At 39.6% G+C, this 19716-nt stretch overlaps 4 protein-coding genes across 4 annotated transcripts in view; 1 reads left to right on the top strand and 3 right to left on the bottom strand.

The window, feature by feature from the left end:
- akap9 (A-kinase anchoring protein 9) overlaps positions 1-1978 on the top strand; it is a 66153-nt gene extending 64175 nt beyond the window's left edge. Inside the window, exon 55 of the mRNA XM_022747152.1 lies at positions 956-1978. Within this exon, the coding sequence (XP_022602873.1) occupies positions 956-999 (44 nt within the window). The 3' untranslated portion in view covers positions 1000-1978. The remainder of the gene's footprint in view (positions 1-955) is intronic.
- Positions 1979-3170: 1192 nt separating this feature from the next.
- On the bottom strand, positions 3171-7712 carry LOC111222971 (lanosterol 14-alpha demethylase). The gene is made up of 10 exons (XM_022746912.1): positions 7337-7712; positions 7151-7249; positions 6356-6532; positions 6054-6180; positions 5530-5704; positions 5226-5345; positions 4864-5059; positions 4317-4412; positions 3940-4108; positions 3171-3495 (listed from the first exon to the last, which is right to left on the bottom strand). Exons 1-10 carry the CDS (start codon positions 7496-7498, stop codon positions 3317-3319), a joined length of 1500 nt encoding a protein of 499 aa, XP_022602633.1. The 5' UTR covers positions 7499-7712; the 3' UTR covers positions 3171-3316.
- Positions 7713-8836: 1124 nt separating this feature from the next.
- On the bottom strand, positions 8837-16178 carry krit1 (KRIT1, ankyrin repeat containing). Its single transcript, XM_022747272.1, has 17 exons — positions 16012-16178; positions 14517-14686; positions 14228-14384; positions 13853-13945; positions 13626-13755; positions 13294-13537; positions 12907-13022; positions 12601-12744; positions 12314-12470; positions 11644-11751; positions 10969-11125; positions 10671-10822; positions 10410-10576; positions 10092-10179; positions 9782-9988; positions 9284-9400; positions 8837-9149 (listed from the first exon to the last, which is right to left on the bottom strand). The coding sequence occupies exons 2-17, from the start codon at positions 14616-14618 to the stop codon at positions 9060-9062; spliced, it is 2229 nt and encodes a 742-aa protein (XP_022602993.1). The 5' UTR covers positions 14619-14686; positions 16012-16178; the 3' UTR covers positions 8837-9059.
- A 1115-nt stretch (positions 16179-17293) lies between these two features.
- Positions 17294-19495, bottom strand: LOC111223397. The gene is made up of 2 exons (XM_022747522.1): positions 19410-19495; positions 17294-18359 (listed from the first exon to the last, which is right to left on the bottom strand). The coding sequence occupies exon 2, from the start codon at positions 18304-18306 to the stop codon at positions 17608-17610; it is 699 nt and encodes a 232-aa protein (XP_022603243.1). The 5' UTR covers positions 18307-18359; positions 19410-19495; the 3' UTR covers positions 17294-17607.
- Positions 19496-19716: the final 221 nt, after the last annotated feature.

The following is a 19716-nucleotide window of genomic DNA, read 5'->3' on the forward strand; positions in this document are numbered from 1 at the left end:
ACTAATGCAGAGTAGCGGGTTTACTTACCCTTAAGACAGGGTTTCTGCAGGAATCAGAGTTTCTTAAACGTCGAGTACACAAGAAACCCTGTTTCTGTACTCGGGGTAGAGGAGGAGAGGAACCTAATTCGCTTAGCTTGTGGAGAAGACAAAGTTTTAGCCTAATTGTGTTTTTTAAAGTATGCTAATGCACTACAAAGACTTAAGTGCAGCAGGATGAAAGGAAAGCATGGTCTGAGACATGGATTAGCCAGTTTTAATTCAAAAGTGACTAAAACTCAGACTGACAATAAGTGGTCTTTAAGAGGCTGCTTAGTGTGCTTAGGTAGTTAGCAGTGGAAAACGATATTAAATGTTCCTGAATTTTTGAGTTTGTCCTTAGATACTTATCTTTGGAAAATGTAACATGCAACAATTAGGATGTTGTATCACCAGTACATGTAAAATAAGATGTGGTACCAAAAGTTTTTGACGCTAAGTTTTGAGTCTTCAGTATTCTTAACAAATAAGTTGTTAAAGTGATATAAACACCACAAGAGCACCACAGTAAACTCATCTGTTGTTTTGTTTCCAGAAACATTGGCTAATTTGGTATTTAAATGTCAGGAAAGAAAAGTCTTAAATTACATTTTTTTTTTTTTTAAACTAAGAATTTTCTGCAGTTTTCACACATATCAGCAACAGACAAAAGAAATGTGTTACTCATGAAGCCATAAAAACCACAGTAGAGGGGTGTTATATGGACCCTCATCAACATGATAAACACAGCTGCATTTTAAGACGACATCTCACACAAACAAAAAATACATGTAAATTATCCTTAACAGTGAATTACTATGCAGAGGACTAAACTTGTAATGTGTAAATGACTTTGTATTACCATAATGCGGTTTTCCCTCCTAAACCAGCCCCATGTTTTGTTATCAAATTGACTTAACTTTTATTTTCTCCGTAGGTGCTTCTTCATATGCTCAATTGCACTTTGGCTTGAGAAGATAGATGCTGACAAGTTACTTTGGCTTGAAGAAACTCAGTTGCCTTTTCTCGTGCTGAGCGCTCTGCTGTTTTCTATCATTCTGGTGTGGACTGTATCTTTCCATGTGGACCAAAACACATTTTTTTATTAGTGTACGACATGTATTCAGGCTTTTTTGTCGCCAGCACTTGAAAAACAGCTATGTTTGTAATTTAATCTGCCTCTTTGTTGTGGATGAACTACAATCATGTATATTTGTCTAATGCTAATTTAAGACCTTGTGATTAATTTATATGTTTGTGTTGTATGGGTGGAGCGTTATGTAGAGAATGTTTGGATTTACTGTTAAGGAGGCTGCTACTGGATATCCTACACTACACTGTGTTTTGTTTAGACCGGACAGACTACAGAGGACATTTGTAGAGAACGTATTTTTGTAAAGCGTAGGAGCTTTGAATTTTCTGGGTATTTTGTCAAAAACTGAAATAAAGAGGACTACATTATTTGAAAGAATGTTGTATTTCTCTTGTTTACCACCTGGCAAGAAAATATTTTATTGGATCTTACAGTAAATCACAGTTTTACATTTTTCTGCAAAGAAACTTCAAATTTTTAAGAGTGAAACTTTTTTTTCTATCAAAACATATTCACAATATATAGTCCGTTTCCTAGTGTTTTACATTGTTCATACCATATGCTTAAGATAAAGGTCAATTTTTCTTTCCAGTTTATTTCATGTATAGTCGTAGTTCAGTTATCCTCTGTTGAAGGTTTCCTTGCAGCCATTTCCCTGTAACGATATTCTTTCATGCAGCCAAAAATATTTAATTTATGCTGTGCAATGAGTTTTTTTTCATGATTTTACTGAGATATAATCTGACAAAACTTCTAAGTCAAATAAAGGCAAAAAGTTGTGAAAGTTACTTTTTAAAGGCATCATATATGGATATTTATGTGCATTTAAAAAAAAAACAGAAACAACAAACTAAAATATACTGTTGAGAAGCACAAACTTGTAATTTGGAATAGTTTAAGAAGTTTTCTATTACTGTGTCAATTTGAACCAGCTCCACTGAACAGCACTGAATTGGTCAAGTAGACAATCGTTAACTCAACGAGGTCCAGCTGGAAAAACAGGTGAAGCACACCCACTATATATGGTAAATCCACACTGGTGTCTTCACTTGTTTTGTCTGATTACACCTCACCCCAGAGACAGTTTGATTGATATCTGTCTCACTGTACTCCTTGTACAGTTGTTACACCTGTTTAGGCTGCAACAACTCACATCTTTATCATTAGTACAGAGTCTGTTGAGCTCACATAATGGCCAACATAGCTTCTCCAGCCTTAAAACTTAGGTAGGTAGGTCTAATTAGCCAAGGTAACTGCAAACAGCTGTGACAGTACATGGGGCTATGGAAAGTACAGCTACTGTAGAAAAAACAACAAATATGGGATGTCTGGATCAGAGCATCAGCAAACATAATGCTGTGCACAAAGGAACAGCATAGCCATTCAGTTTGAGTGTTGATGTTTTTTTGTTTTGTTTTTTTTTGCAAATTTCCCCAACAGGAAAAGGTTGATGGTCTGTCTCAGGAAGCAGGTTTAATAAAGTTAGCGAACCAATGTCACCACAAGGTTTATTAGAAGCCGTTCTGGAGCTTTCGATATATATATCACATGATCTTCCTCAGGACAAACTCCCATCTGCTGATGATGATCATGTGATGCAATTTAAAAAGACTACAACAGCTACTACCTGCTCAACTGTCAACTGCTGTTTCCAAGGTCAAGAGTGAACTTTCATCCACAGGATTATTAAAAGTCTAATGGCTAACCACTTGAAAAAAACCCTATAAATTCTCTTTCAACATAATTCTGGGACACAGAAGAGTAAAACTTTCATCCTGGTTTCACTCTCACACAGTAGTTATTCACTGAATAAAACCTGCCTCATGGGATGAACCCACAGGCTTGATTCAGTCTCCCCTTCGTCAAGGCACTCTATTATTTCTCCATTTCTATTTTTATAAGGATTCACATTGTGAATATGAGCATCAATGTTCAAGTCAGAGTCACACAACTGTATTTTGCTCTGGAAACACAAGTATCTAAAAATTATGTATTTTGTTGACATTCAGAAAAAGGGCTGGACTCAAGAACTAAAGAAAGGAAGCATAAAAACACAGGCTTGATATTTAGATAGAGCAAAGTTCATTCACCTAAAATTTCCTCAATTCAAGTCCCAGGAAGTTAAAGATCCACTTCAAACACTCAGGACGTTGGACTGTTTCCTCCTGTCTGTGCTCCTCGCCTTTCACTGGCTTCCTTCAGCTCTCACTGTTTTCTCCTCTTGTATCTGATGATGGGGTTGTGAGGGGTGTGGATCATTGTGGTGTAGTTGATTGTGGGGAAATATCCGTCCACCAGGTCAAAGTCATACATGCGCAGTAAAGTGGACCAGATGGTTTTGATCTGGACATAGGCGAAGTTCTCCCCGATGCAGCGATGACGTCCTAAGATATGGACAAGAAAAGTATAGTTTTCATTTGGTTTAATAAAGTTCGACTTATGTGCAGCAGCATTTGTTCAGCATTTTATTTCAAGTTTGCTCAGTTTTAAAGCTACAAGGAAATCATATGATTCTTTACACTGAACAGCTTGCTTTGAGATACAGATAAGGAATTGAGCTCTATTTGTCAAGATCATTCTTGTGAGGAAAACAGTAGAATCATTGATCAGGGAAATATTTAAGTGAAAATGTTGCATTATTAACTTCGAAGAAAAAAGATCAACTTTGTTTGACTTAATGAGAGTGATCTTACTGCACAGACAGTGACTTGTCATCATCAGTTAGCATTTGAAAAGTCTGTCCCCAGCACACAAATTGTGACAATATAGCTTGTATAATCCAGCTTTGATCATTATGCCTTTCGGTGTGTACAAGTTATTCTCCTCACCGGCTCCAAACGGCACGTAGGCAAACTTCTCCCCTGCAGCAGGGTTGTCGTTAAGGTAGCGGTCGGGGTGGAACTCCATCCTCTCCGCCCAGGTGTCGTGCAGGCGGTGGTTGACGGTTGGGGAGACGCAGACCTGGTGGCCCACAGGGATAGTGTAGCCTGCTGCAGTCTGCGAATTAAAGAAAAAGGGTCAATACAAACAAAATGTCGGGTGTCATGTGTAATGCACTGTACCACAGGGGGGAACTGTTTTTTCTACAGACTTCATAAAAGAAGGAATGTGGAGAATGTCCTTTGTTCAAATGTTGGAAAGTAGAAATGAGCTGTGACGTGCAACTGGAATGAATGTAGACAATATGTAATCCATGTGGACTTACCTGAGGAGAGCGAGCCATCCTCATCATGGTCATGATGGGCGGGCGGAGACGCAGGGTCTCCTTTAAACAGCGCTCCAACAAACTGAGATCCTTCAGCTGGGGATGACACCAGAACAACATATTAGGATTATTTAAATGATCCTTAGTTCAAAACTTAGTTATTTTACACCACATGTAGAAAATATTTTGAGCATGTCTGTCCCATTTTCAATATTTCCTTTAATAATGTTTTGCCTCTGTTTTATTTTTCTGTGCTGGGTAATAATCAATAAAGGTGATACAAAGGAGGCTTTTCACCTGAGTTCACCCAGTAACGAATGAAAAGGACCAGGTGGGCAAACTTTATTTATTCCTAGTGTTGAAGCAGAACTCTGATATAATGGTGTTTTGAATTTATGTCATAGTCCGTTGTGTGTATTGTACAAAATAAGTTTTAATAATATTTCAGTGATTACAGTTTTTATCCTGATAATACAGCAAATCATATTAACAATAAGCTAAGCACATACCTACGTTGCTCTCCTTCAGGTAAATGGGAGATTCTTACCTGATCAAAGTCGAGTGGAGGCAGGTCTTCTCCACACACAGCTCTCTGCTCAGCGTAGCAGCGCTCCTGCAGAGCCTTGTCTCTGGCCAGGAAGAAACCCATCCAGGCACTGGTGGTGGAGGACGTGTGCTGACCCGCCAGGAGAAGACCAATCAGCATCCCCGCGATCTCGTTATCGTTCAGGGGACGTCCATCTCTGAAGATGGAACACAGTCATTTTGGGATTTAGAAATGATTCAGAGGTTTTGGTGATACTCTGATAGTAATCTCAGTGACCACTGGGACTGCAGCAATACTACATCTTATAGGTGATCAGTGAACCAATTTATTTTGAACTTCTTGAATGACTGAAGATGTCTTACTTGTAGGTGGCATCGATGAGGGTCTGCAGGATGTCGTCCACTTTCTCTCCAGAACTCCTGCGTTTCTGAATCACGTTGAAGAAGATGTTCTTGATCTCTCTGTGAGCTTTGTCCCTCTTCCTATCAAAAGAGAGTTAAATATATATTTTACCCATACTACAGCAGTTTGTACATCATCACCTGTAGAATTGTTTTTACTTCTCTGGTATTGAAATATTTGCTGTTGTTTCTTTTCAGGGATGTCTTTTCTCTAGTCTCAGCCTCATGGCAGATGTGTTCATCTAAAGCTCGTCCAGGCTCCTACCTGAAGCTGGGCAGAGGCAGCCAGCCGGGCAGGAGCCAAGCAGCGTGGCTGAACCCCCCGTCCAGGTCGGCGTAGAGCTGGGCCACTCGCTCATTCAGCATGCTGCGGATCTCCTTCCCATGGAGGCAGCTGCTGGCTGTCAGGATGATCAGCTCAGACAAGGCCTCAAAGAGGTCTGAGACAAGTAAAAGTTCATTCAGTAAGACCCAGCAATAACAATCCAAATCAATCAGATATAATCAATCATATACCTGACATCCCTTGTAAACGGTTCTGTTTGTTTCTATTTGTTCTAGTTGTTAAGTAAATGCATACATGACAAGAGATGACAGTATGTTAACAAAAAAAAGTGACACTACCAAAAACATCACTTTACAGTCTTAATGTACACATCATAAAATAATATTGTTACAACATAAACCACAACTTAAAGTAACCAAAACAAACTAGAAGTGTGATTACAAGTCACAGATTTATTTTCTAGTATTCATGTTTTCAATAATGTGATGTGTAAATGATCTTACTTTTCTCTCCGCTGTCTCCCCATCTCTCAAAATACTCAATGGTCTCTGCCTCAATGATTTTCACATGTTCTTTGAAATGAGCAATGTTCAGTCCGGTCTTCAACATCTTCTTTTGTTCCAGAAAGATCTGCAACATATTAAAGAAAGTGCATATTATAACTGTTTTAATACAACTGCAGTTCATTTTTTAGCAATCATTAACAAAGAAGAATTATAACTTTTCACTGTTTTCCCTCTTTCTTCCTTTTGTACCTATGTGTGTTTTGCTAATGAATTTGATCTGACAGTTTCGATAGACTCACGGGGTTTGGCACATCATACGCTACTCCTTTGCCAAACACTGGGGTGGTGAGTCTGGAGTAGACGTCCTCTGCGTTCAGGTCGTCATTCTTGCTGTTGAACATCAGTGTTGCTGCTTCGCTGCCCAGCAGGTAGGTGAAGGTTTTCCCCACCATGGTGAAACTGAACACAGGGCCGTACTGTGAGAGGAGAGCAGAGATACAAAGGTTAAAATACTGCTTAGGGTTATGACAAACAGTCAGTTTGAGTTGTGATCTAATTCCTCTCCTCTTTTCGCTTTTTTTCTTCTTATGAATTACAAGACAACCTCAGCTTTTCTGGCCTCGAAGGTCTTTTTATCACTTTTTTTATTTACTGGTAACACACCATATGCAGCTGATGATGATGGGTCATAAGCAAGTAGTAATTTTTAAGCGTCATGATCCAAAAAAAAAAAGTTAGGAACTACTGGTTTAAAAAGTGGAAGTCAAAGTCAGTTCAAATTCATCTGTGATCTGTGTCTTTGCATGAGTGCAAACTTAAAGGGCTGCAACTAACAATTATTTTCTTTACTAATTAATACATTTACTAACCTGTCTAGTATTTTCTTGATTAAATTAGTTCTAAAAACCCATTTGAAATTCGAACTGCTTGTTTTTTTCTGACCAACAGTCCAAAACCTAAAGATATTTAGTTTAATGTAATAGAAGAAAAAAAACAGACAAAACTCACATTTGAAATGAATATTGTACTTAAACAATTGATTCATAATCAGAATAGCTGCAGACAAACAGTTTCAATCCTACAACAATACTTACTTTTTCATAGGCATCTTCAAGGAATTCAATGGGACTTTTCCCAAATGCAATGGCATGACCCAGGAAGGGGATGCAGGAGGGAATGTAAGGTGGATATTTCTGCAAAGAGAAATAGTGGATAATGAATACAATAGTTGCATTTCAGCAACTATTTCTGACGCTGATTTTTTTTTCATGTTAACTTACCAAATCCTTGTCGGAGGACTGTCTGAGCAGCATTTTGGAAATATATCCCAGGGTGAGAGTGATGACAGAGGCTGCCAGCACTATGGAGGTCAGGTTGTCGTTCATTTTCCCAACAGTGTCCCCAAGCAGTTTACTGCTAATTTGATACAAGTGCATCGACATGTTATCTCCCTTGGCTGGATATATTACCCAACAAAGACAAGCGTTTCACTCCTCCACCAAAGCCTGGAAGAAAATCGCTGTGTGCCAATTTGAAAACCCTCCGTTGTATCGCGTTAAGTTATTATAGGCTATCAACTTCTCCGACCGTCCAACGGCTGATAACTGTCCCTTGGTCTCTGTTCGTGTTGGGGGACAGTTGGTGATAATACCCCAGTATCTCTACCTGTCAACGCTTGTCCTGCCCCCGCCTGACCAAAGGAGGCTCCCTATTGGCTGTTGACGTCGTGTCTGTCAAGCAACTGCCACTGTGATTGGCTGTCACTACCTGAACCGATGTCTTGCTATATGATGTCATCCCCGGCACGACGACCATCGATTTGTAAGGATTTTTGAGAAGACGTATCTTTTCAATGTGTTTTACACTGCTTCAAACGTATTTCTTTCCCGTAAAACGCATTAACCAACATGGTCAAAAGTTCCACATATTTTCAGTAGCCCAAAGATATGTAAATATACCTGAGTACCAAGACATTGATAATTTATTGGAGAGAAAATTAGCTAAGTTAGCTATCTGCAGTTTACTGCTAGTGTACTTGAGGCAAATCAGTGAGGAGGTAACTTCTACAAATTAGCATTAGTTGAGATGAATGCTAATACAATGGCAAACTGAAACAGCCTTATAGCCATAAGTACGTTTTTTTCTCAAGAAAGGCACAGAGTTAAGTTTAAGAGTTTAGATATGTTGTAAGGCTGAAAAGGAATATTTCAAAGTGAAAAAAATCAGTGCTAACGACCCTGAAAATCAGTTAATTGACTAACGTTTTATTTTATGTCTATCATTTTTCAAATTAAATTGTGTATTGGGCATATCTCATAAATATTATTATGCAATATAAGCATTATGTTCTGTAATATACAATACTACTATATCTACACAATATTGTATTTTTACCACTGGCAATGCTACAAGGTTAATAATGTAATGTAATATTTTTGTTAAGCACTCAAATACAGCAACTTTCAGTGCCATTACAAGACAAAATACTGAGTTGTTACATGATTGCATCTTCTATTTTAACAAAAAAAAAAAAATTCTAATATTCTGTTTTACAACATCTAATGACATCTCTGTCTCCTAGGGGACTTGAGATAATCTGTCTGGATGATACTCAGCAACCATCCTCTTTCCTCAGTTTAACACTATTTGTCTCAACAATCATCTTCATTTTTCATGCAAGTGATATGTTTTACTTTTGTTTTTACTTTAAGATCATTTGGTTTAAAAAATTACAGCAAAAATGAACAAGACAAGCTCATCCATACATCAATCAGTTTATTAAAACAAAACATTAAATAATAAACATATTTACATGCAATGAAAATATATGCCCTGTCAAATTACACAATGTGAAGTTGTGAAAGATATTGGTAAGCCTAATATACAAAAAGATGCAGTTGTGGAGGGGCCGACTTTGCTCTCCATCAAGCGTTATTGCAGTCAAAAGTTTGTAAGAAGAACCTGCACTGGGATCTTTTGCAGCCATGGTTTCTTCAACAGTTTTCAGCCATAGGCGTATTTGTCTGTTACAGTTTTATCATTTGGAGTCATCTGTCCACTCAGCTTCATTAAGAGCTTCACAATAAGGCCAGCCTGTAAAGAAATAATGAACACTTGAGAGACAATATTTTCATACTTTCAATTGCCGTTTTTCATTTTACCACATACAAAAAAATTTCAAAACAAATTTGAATGCCTTGAAATTGGAAATATCCTTGAGTGGTTACCTGTTTTGTGTGCACAATGAAGTTAATTTTGTTGTCACCGCTGTGTATCTGGAAGTACTGGTCAGCATGTCCAAGCTGCCACATGAATGTGCCATATTCTAAACTGATGAGAAGGACCTAGGAGTGCAGATATTTAACAAATTATCATATTAACAGTGCACAGCATGTTCAATTAATACACCAAACGAGACTAAAAAAGGACACCCATATACAACATTATCACGTATTACTCTCCATTCCAAATAGATCAAGCCTATTGATGGGCTTTAAATTGTTGAAATCATAGACTATAACCAGTAACTGAGATATTCCGTCTTAAACTAAACATAAGGGAACAGTTCAACACAAAATACAGCTGTATAGCCCCCTGCAGACACAACAGACATATTCAAAATCATCTGACAAACCACATCGATCACTATGAACTTCCGTCCCCTTGAGTTTAAATCAGATCACAGAGGAAAATTTGGCATTCAAGTTTGAAATACGGCATGTTACCTTGGTCTCCATGTTCATGAGGTGCAACCCCTTCGTGTTGACCCCGACATAGACACGGATGACTTTGTGGTTGCTGGCACTGGCCTTGGTGTAGACCTGGCCCGTAAAGAAAGCTGCTCCATAGGTTGGGATGTCCCAGCAGTTCTGTAGGAAGAGTCGCTGCAGGTGGTGCATCTCTTTGCTCACCCCCTCACTGGTGCTCAGGGCCTGTCGGAGCAGGAGGGAAAAAAGGCATTGAGTCACCTCAGGGAGCAGTTGAGTTTCATTTGAAGAGTGAAAAGAATTTTTACAATGAAAAAACTGAGCGTACTTTGTATTCATGAAGAATCCTGTTGGTCCAGTGGTACGCTTTGCTTTTCACCTTTGATATCGGCACAATAGATTTCAGATTTTCCTCACTGTTGAAAGTAAGACAGAGAAAAGCAGCTTATTCCTTTGAACACCAATCAGGCAGAGTTCGAGTCATTTCTGCACTGTAAAATCACAGTGTTTAAACTGAATTAATGTCTTCTGAATATTATTCATGCAATAGTACTTAAGCCTGACATACCACAGATGAAAAGTTTTATTCGTCATATCAGTGCTAAATGTATTTAAGCATAAACATAATTTGAAAACAGTCTTTTACTTGAGGAATCCTTGCTTGTGCTTCTTGCTCTCATAGTTGCCGTAGATGATCTGCAGGAGGAGGCTGGCCAGAGTGATCAGCTTGCTGTCTGGAGCAGGAAAGAAGCCCTTCAGGAGGCAGTGACGCGCTTCGTCGAACAGGATAAGGATGGCCAGCGGATCATCCACCTGGAACAAGACAGTATGTACCAGAATGACGACTTTCTACGTAACATAAACACCATATATTGAAATTAGTTGCCTCTTGTAAAATGTGCGCTACCTTTTTCTCAATTTCAAGTGGCAGGCGGACATCCCTGCGGAGAAAGAGCTGAGGTGTCTCCCTTTGGGGATCCAGCACTGTCAGGTCTGTCACAATTTCGGTCCAGATCCGCAGGTGCTGAAGGGGCTTATGGTACGGCTTCAGCTGAAGGTCTGACACATAATACACACACACACACACACACACACACACACACACACCAATATTTTCTCTTGTAGTGTTTAGTTGTGGTTGGTGTCATAGCCTTTGGATGAATGTAAGAGCACTTTCAGAACTCGTGTTTAAATTGTGGACTCACGGAGGTTCTCGGAGCAGATCCAGATGGTAAAGTACTGCTGGGTGTCCTGAGAAAGACGCATGCCCTCCATGATCTGCTGTACCGTTGTGTTGTTGCCGTGCTTTAGCTCCACAGAGCGATAAGAGCCGTCCATGCGGTAGATGCGCACCTTCTCATACTGTGGAAAACACACACAGACATCATAAACAAAACCAAGTGAAACAGCTTAGCCCTATGTTATTAAAAACTAGTTTTGAAAAAATTCACCTTGACCTGTGCTTGAGGAAACAGCACCATCTAGTGACACATGTATTTAACCACCATGGAAACATGTCAGACATCGAATAAATGTCAAAAACTTATTTTTCAGTTTCCTCCATGAGCACAACAAAATGTGCACACTCCTGCATCCTTTTCATTTATGTAAGCGAATAATATATATAAGTCATCCGGGCATAACTATTCCTATAGAACAGTTTGGACCACGTGTGCAGATACTAAGGCATAAATATGAATGAAAAAGCCTGACATATCATCAGCAAAAAACGAAAACAAAGTCTCGCAGAAGCTGCAAGGGATCAATTTCAACATGAAAACTCTAACAGCTGGATATGGCTGATGAAGGCACACGCTGCCGTGAGATAGTCGCCATGTTTCCGGAGTAACGGAGTAATCGGTGTCTGATGTGCGACTCACAGGTTTGCTGCTGGCTTGCTGCAGAAGCTTCACCGACTCCTCCCATTCGTTCTGTTTGTTCTCCTCACACACTTGTAGAGGTGATCTCTTCTGTTGGTCTTCTATATGCTGTTGGTAACATTTTCTATTTATTGTCTTCCTATTGTAGCTGTCATGAGATTTACTTTGGTGAATCATGATACACATACGTGTGTGGTAATTTCCAATATCAAGCAAATACTACGCAAGTCAAATTTACAATTAAACTTCTAAAATCTCACACAGACCAGTATAAACAATATCAAATATTCAATACGTCAAACTGTAAACACATTATTGTTGTAAACTGTGTCAACACTGGGAGAAGGCCCTCTGCTTATCATGATGTTTATATTAAGGACAATTTTTTTCAATTCAAGCAAATCAAATCAAATAACATACTAAAGTAGTTAAGGTAAGCAGTCACACTGTTTTGCTGTTTTTTCCAGTTTCTATAATGGATATAATGTTGTTGTATGTTAACGGGTGAAAAAAAAATATTATTCATGATGGACAGTAGTGCATGTTGCTGTAGTATTGACACCAATGTAATGTTGAAATTATAAGAGCCATTTGATAATCATCCACCGCAGCTTTGGGGAAAAAGAAGAGGAGTAAAGTCTAAAGACAACACAAGAATCATATTTCCTACCCGGTCGATCTCAGGGTGCTGCAGGAGGAGTTGCACTATCTCTGCGTGGCCACTTCTGGCTGCAAAGTGCAGAGGGGAGCTGAGCTGGCCGTTCAGCAGGTTCGGATTACAGTTACCCTTCTCCAGCAGAAGCTTGGTTGCTTTGACTTTACCGTGCCTGGATGGAACCAAACAAATACAACTCATCATTAACGGGGCCAAACAAAGTCCAAGGAAAAAAAAAAAAAAAAAAAAAACTTACAGATGCTGCAGACTTCATCAGGCAGCGAGACAAGTGTCAGACTCACCAGCACGCATAGTGAATAGGAGCCCAGTGGTCACTGTCCAGCTGCTTGACTGAGAAACCGCTTTCCAGAAGCTTAGAAAGCAGCTCTGTGTCTCCTTCACAGGCACTGCGGTGGAGAGGAAAATCGTCCACCCACTGGCGCTCCCTGCAGAAACAGGGGAAGTTTGTGTTGCGTATCTGTCTTACAGCATTTTATCACTCATATTTCATGCAAAAAGAAGAAATACAAAGACACAAAGGAGAGTAGAAGTTGTCAGCAGATGGCAGTAACGACAGTGTGGTTCGTTAAGAAGTGAGAACTCCTCACTTGTCTTCTGTCACACAGTTGGGGCCATGTTGCCACTTTTCCCTCTTGGGGATCTGGATCTTGGAGTAGTCCGGGGCTCCCAGCCCAAAGTACGGATTGATGATAACTTTGTCCACCTGTTAAAAAGTACAGATAGATTTTGAGAGTTTATATAATTAAGAAAAAACATCATCTTTATTTAAAATTTCCAAAATTATTACAGCCGAGACACTATCTTTGAGGCATCCCATCTGATCAATCAATGACATCAAATATCCATCAAGTTTCTTGCCTTTCAAGTCTCTTCTGGTATAAAATTAAATCCACCAGATGTCCTAATACAGAAACATCTCCCATCCCAAATACCTCTTTCTAAACGCCACCTTACTGTATGATGAGGGCTCTTACCCGGTTGGTGTACTGCAGATCAGAGCCGTAGAGTGGGTTGAGGATGCACATGTCTGCCTTCTCCAGTGACATCATCTTGCTTTTGATCTCCAGGGCAGTGTAGCCCATGTGCAGACCCTCATCACTCAGTTTGCCCTCGCTGCCGTAGGCCGGGTTGCTGACGTTGGTCTTCACCCGCTCTACGGGTGCTGGCCGGAACAGAGCGGGGATGGCGTGAGGTACGGTGTGCTGCTCTGCTAACCATCTGTGGAAGTCAAAGAGGAAAAGTTAAAGCTGCATACCTTTGCCATTTACTTGCAAAAGGAAGAGCATGTTTTCAAACATATCCTCACTTGTCTAAGGACAGGAGCATCTTGGAGGTGATGGAGCAGAAGTGAGCGCTGGTCTCACTGCACACCCGCATGATGTCCTGGAAGCAGTAGAAGCTTGGGCTCCCAGCGATGTAGACAGGCTTGCTGTTGTCTGTTCGGAAGGACTCATTAATGTACAATATGTGCAGTTTTACAAAAATTCCCAGTTGTAATCTCAGTTTAGATACAAGATACTGTTTTTTGCTCACCTTTAACACTGACTGGCACGACAAAAAGTGAGGCCTCTTTCCCTTCATTGGCTCCATCAAGAGGAAATTTCTTCATGTGCACCACACGTTTTCCTGCAAACCAAAACTGTGTTTAGAACAGTGGTTTCCAAGCCTCTAAAAACTATTTAAATCAGACAGTCTGAGAAGGTAATGTCACCCTTTGGTTGAACTGAATGCAACTCATATACGTGCAGCCGGTGACATGGGGTCATGAATTAGTCATTGCTTCACTTAGGGGATCACAAGGCAAAAAAGTTACTGCAGTGAACCGCTGGTTTACATGTAGTCTTAAACTCATTTACTCATTTTAAAAAGTAGAAATATGCATGAATGCCACAAATGTCTGAGACTCACCTATGAAGCCTTGATTGTTGGATATCGGTCTGATTGTTTCATCAACATAATCCAATATGGATTTGGATTTGTCTCCTCCTGCTTGGATTTTTGTCGCCAGGAGGACTTTCTTTCTTTTCTTCTCCTTCCCTTCCAAAGGCACTTCAATCAACAGGATCTTTACAGGCATCAGATGAAACAAGCAGTGTTTTTATTCATTATATTATATGTTACATTTTAGATTGCCTTCGTCTGCTTTGGACTAGATGTTGAGGAGAGCAGGTGATCAAGTGTCAGATAGCACATTTACCTCGTAGGCTTTGGCTCTGTACTCCTTTGAGCTCAGGCTGACTTGACTCTTTGGCCGAATGACAGCTACAAACACATCCTCGAGGCAGTCTTCGTTGCCCATCGTGCCAACTTTTCCTCAGTCCCGACAAAGCATCCTACACAAAGGCCAAATGCTGTGCAGAGGCATGCCTGACAGAAGATCACAGATGGAGAACATGTTATCAAAACAAACATTTAATTCTGACTGGACTGATATCCAACATGTGCACATTGCGGTTAGAGCTGGGCAAAAACAAATATCATACTAGTTTTCAGTCACTAATAGAAGATCAGTAGTTCTTGAGATGTTGATGCTTTCATACAGTATGTAGGCAGATCTGAACCAGGACTGAGTGTTACTGGTGTCAGAGACAATATATCTAATGTTGAAGCACTTCTCTGGTTTAATTTTGACTTTTTATATGATGATATTTATTTAGTATTTAATTCTAATTTCACTTAGTTAGAAGGACCAGTTAAATACATTTTTTTTTTAAAAACAAAGGAGACACATTTGATAAAACTTAATGTTATAATAAATTACAATTAAACAATATAATTATCAAAGATGTTTAAATGTACCTTTGTTCTTGGCCTTTGCTACTGCTATAGTAAAAATCATTCAGTGGCAGAGAAACTAACTGCAATTGCAGGCCATGATCAGAGACACTCAACATAGTCACACCAGCATTTATATTTATGGCCTTTTATGCATAATGTATAAAGCATATACAACCAACTGTGACACTTGATATTGTGAAGTGTTATGCTGATAGGGCGTCAACTCAGTTATTTTCATTACTGATTACTCTGCCTACTATTTTCTCGTTTCATAGTTTTGTTTTAAAAATGTTCTAATATTAAAATTTGACAAGCTGAACCCTGCCAATGTTTTGCTCTAAAAATTATAAAAATGATTAACAGTTGCTGATTAATTGAATCAATCGTCTTATCAGTTCAACTCTAATGATGCTTTATAACTGTGGTAATAGACTCAGCAACAAGGCATTCTGAACATGTTATATGCGTTAAAGTGAAAGTACTGCACCCAAATGTACAGAAGTAGAGAATAAATAAAATAAAACAGACAACAGGCGAGTAAATCACACCTCGGTTGGCTGTATGAAATATCTTAACAACGGAATATGTTGTTAAGATATAAGATAAACGCGTTTAAATCTTTAAGGTAAAATAATTTTCATAATCATTAGATCAAAAATCAACTTGTTGAATTTGAAGGAAAGTCACGCCCCGGAAACCAAACTCTCTGTTGTCTTTAAACAGTTATTACACCAAGTCTTTTACATACTGTGTTTTACATTACACATCGTGCTGCCGGATCTATCCAGGGTTCATATATGTTCTTCTCCACAACAACCAGGATCAACTTTTACTACTGAACCAGCAGCTGTAGCCGGGATGCTGCTAACTCACATCATCATCGCTTTTCCGCCCGTTGAGCAGCGGAAACTTACCGAAGTCGACGTGACTTGTCCTCAGACGGAGCAAACACAGCCTCTCCCCGCTGTCAGAGAGTGTTGCTGAGTTAAGTTTATCAGTCCGCAGCCGGGACGCTGCTCCGGGTGAACTTCCAGAGCAGATTTATGTTAAAACTGTTCGCAGGCCTTTAATTTGGGGCAGGGCTGCAGAAACAAACAGAGGAATCACGTTACGTTTCATTACAGCAGCTCCGGCTGGAAAACAGAGGACTCTGGCGGTGAGGGGGACTCAGTGCGGGCTGCACAGCAACACAGCATTATGCATAGGCCTAGAACTGTCCCAGTGGAGGTGTTCGTACTACAATTAAACACATACAGACGGTATGTGTTTAATTGTAGAAGCATAGCTCATATTCCATCACTTATGAAACACACCCATGCCTATGGAGGCCCTAAGTGTTCAGTATTAAAGGAACAAATAGTCCTTGAAGAAAAACACAATGAAATGAATGAAAGCAGACAACATATCACTTAAATCATGAAATGATTAAATTGATGTCTAAAAAACAACTTACAGTTATGAAATACTGTTTCATCCCTCATCCTGAAGGACGAAGGATTTGGCTTAAATTTTATGTTATTTTTATTTTGTCACGGATGTTTTTATTTTACAAATTGCCTTCTTCCAAATTCTGTTTTTATTTCACAGAATCATTTACCCTCAAAGATAGTACTATTAATCAATACTGACACTTTTTTCAAACTCTTCATTAAAGAATGTGTTTTATGGCTGCGCTATTTCATGAAATGGAAATACTCCAAATGTTTGCACCTCATTTTGGATGCATTTTCCCAAAATTCAGCCTGACTTTCAAACTCAGTATGTGGTATCTTTGGAAGCTTTGGGATCTCTGTTAGAATTTAAAGTAATGCTTTGGAGGTTTGAAGAATGTTTGGCATCACAGCATGAGGTTGTACTGACAGGAATCACATGCAGGTCAGGGACTAATGACTTCATATGACATTATCTTTTATTACCATGATTGCCCTTTGTTATTGTCTTATGATGATTTGGCATTCTAGCATTTGACCTCTGCAGATTAGCTCAAGTTAATTGTTTCTCTGGTATTATGAAAGCAGTTTCTCTTTCAAATATTTTCAACCAATGTAATAAGAGCTGGTTTTTCTAGAAGAGGCGGGGTTGTGTGTGCTGCGTGGATACATAGTATTAATACATTATACATAATAAATTGTAAAGCATGACTTTGTAATATATAAATTGTTTGTTTTAGTGTAGATAAAATGGATTTCGCAAATGTACAATTTAAACATTTTAATTGAAGCGATTGTATAAAACTTCATCATTTATTGGTATGTAACACTAAGCAGCTGAAACATACAGTGGTCTTTTTTGAAACAAAAAATAACATACAATGTCGATGCAATAACTAAATGCTGCAATATATATATCAGCTGCAGCTCAAGTGCACAAACGCAAACATGACTTTGGTTTATATATATTTGTAATATAATTTGTCTTTTTTATTGGTCCACAGCTGAGAGTACAGATAGTGTTCCCTGTGATGTTGCCTTCAAACCCAGAGGATGTCCTCTCTCTCTGTCGGTCCACGTTCAGGATGACTTGTCTTTGTCTTTGTCTTTGCACTGACTGAGCACCTCCTGCATCTTCTTCTGGATGTCCTCCACCCTCTTAGACCACTTCTCCCGCACCTCATCTTCATCATCCTCTGTAACAGCTGTGTAGCCCATGAGAGCGATGAGGCCCATGTGGAATAGGTGGGAGATGTGTGAACAGCGGTACTCCATGATCTCGCGGTCACCATCGCAGTTTTCCAGATACACCTTCAGCAGGGGTCTTCCAAACACAGAGTTTGTACCCATAACACCACGGTAGTACACGTCCAGGCTCATGTCACTCTTGTCTCTCTCGTATATCTTCTCAAAGGTCTCCATGTAGCGCTGGGAGTTATCTGGATCTTTCTTCACCTGCGCCACCATGCTGTTGAAGGCAGTGTACTGGTGCTTGATGTACTCTTCATACTTGCCATAGGTTTCGTTTACCTCGTCGATGCGAATCTGCCTCAGGCATTGTTGGTTCTTTTGCGAGATGCCCTCTAGCTTGGTGTGGATTGCCTGGAAGTCCTTGTCCAGAGCATGGCCCTCCTCGTCAATCAGGCCCTTGCGAGCCACCCCAACCAGGGAGGAGACGATGCCAAAGATGGGGTCGATGGAGGAGGCAAATGAGGACACCTTCTCGACGCAGCACAGCACCTTGGCTGCAGTTTTCTTAATCTGTCCTGCATCAGCCATCACTGTTACTCTTCTTCTGCCAATTTAAGGTCCACACAATGTGAGTCTGGAGGCTGTAGAGATAAAACAAAACAAAAAAAACAGGCACCATATGTTATGTAAAACTGAATCCATACTCTGCATAGTACCTCAGCATCTGACCACAACCTTTCTAGATATGGTAAACAAGAGCTTAAACTCAAAACTAGGTCACAGAGAGTCAAATATTGCTTCTTCTTGCATTATCCTAAAAAGTAAGTTAGGGCTAACTCTGAGGTTACTGAGCCTGCAGCCCACATGTCACCAGCTGCTGCATGTATGCCATATTGCAAAAGGTGTCATCTTACACTCTAATGTTACTAGCAACAGGTTGCCCACATGGGGGCCTGTGTTGTCTAATGAGACACACAGAGCTTCAATGTGTGAGCAGAGGAGGATACTAGGGCTGGAAGTCAAGAATATTTTCATTATTGATGAGACTTATCATTGTTTTCTTGATTGAGCAGAAAATATCAGATATATATATCAATATAAATCAGAATAGAGTAAAATATGACCAACACAATTTGCCAAAGCCCACATTTACATATTAAAATAACTTATTTTGTTTTACTAATAGTCTGAAACACAATATACTTATTTAAATATCATAAACAACTAAGAAGACCAACAAATATTCTGGAAATTATGAATTTTTAGCACCACAGACCCAAACCCAACTGTAACTGATTTATCCTCATAGCTTTGATATTACTCATCCATCTCAATGTTGTCCTGCTGGAAAAATAACTCAGGAACAACAGTGGGTGTGTCATCATTTGTAGTAACACAAAAAAGACTGGAAATAAACAAATGGTCGTGATCTTCAGTCTATCATCTTTAACAGTGCAAATAAACTCCAGTAGCTATTTGGCAACTTTAACTTTAACTCAAGATGTGGTGCTGTTTTGTTTCAAGCTTGTTTCTCATTTCCTGATTTCTATCCACGCACACATTTGAATACTCAATCATTCACTCACTTCACTTTCATTTCATCATTCCCAGCTGACTAAGCTATCACCTATAATCCAAATATCCTTCAGAGCTGAGATTAAAAAGCACTTACACAGCAGATGTTTACTCACCAGAGATAAAACTGTTGGTATCCCTCTGTCTACTGAAAACGTCTGGCTTTCCTTTCCACCATTTTCCTTCCTAGTCAGAAGAGGGGCCGCCCCCTTCATGCCAAATAAGGGAGCAAACACAAGGAAGTGACTCATGCATACCCTGTGCTGATTGGATGAGGGGAGTTCTTCTAGATGCACTCCAGCTCCAACCACAGCCTGCAACACAGACACTGAATGACAGGGTAGCCTTTTCATTGTGTTGTTGTAATTGTAGGTCCCCACGCCTTCCAAACCAGTATCGGTGACCAAATACCACAGATCATGA

This window comes from Seriola dumerili, unplaced genomic scaffold (genome assembly GCF_002260705.1).
Source record: "Seriola dumerili isolate Sdu_G_001 unplaced genomic scaffold, Sdu_1.0 BDQW01000110.1, whole genome shotgun sequence".
Lineage (NCBI taxonomy): Eukaryota > Metazoa > Chordata > Actinopteri > Carangiformes > Carangidae > Seriola > Seriola dumerili.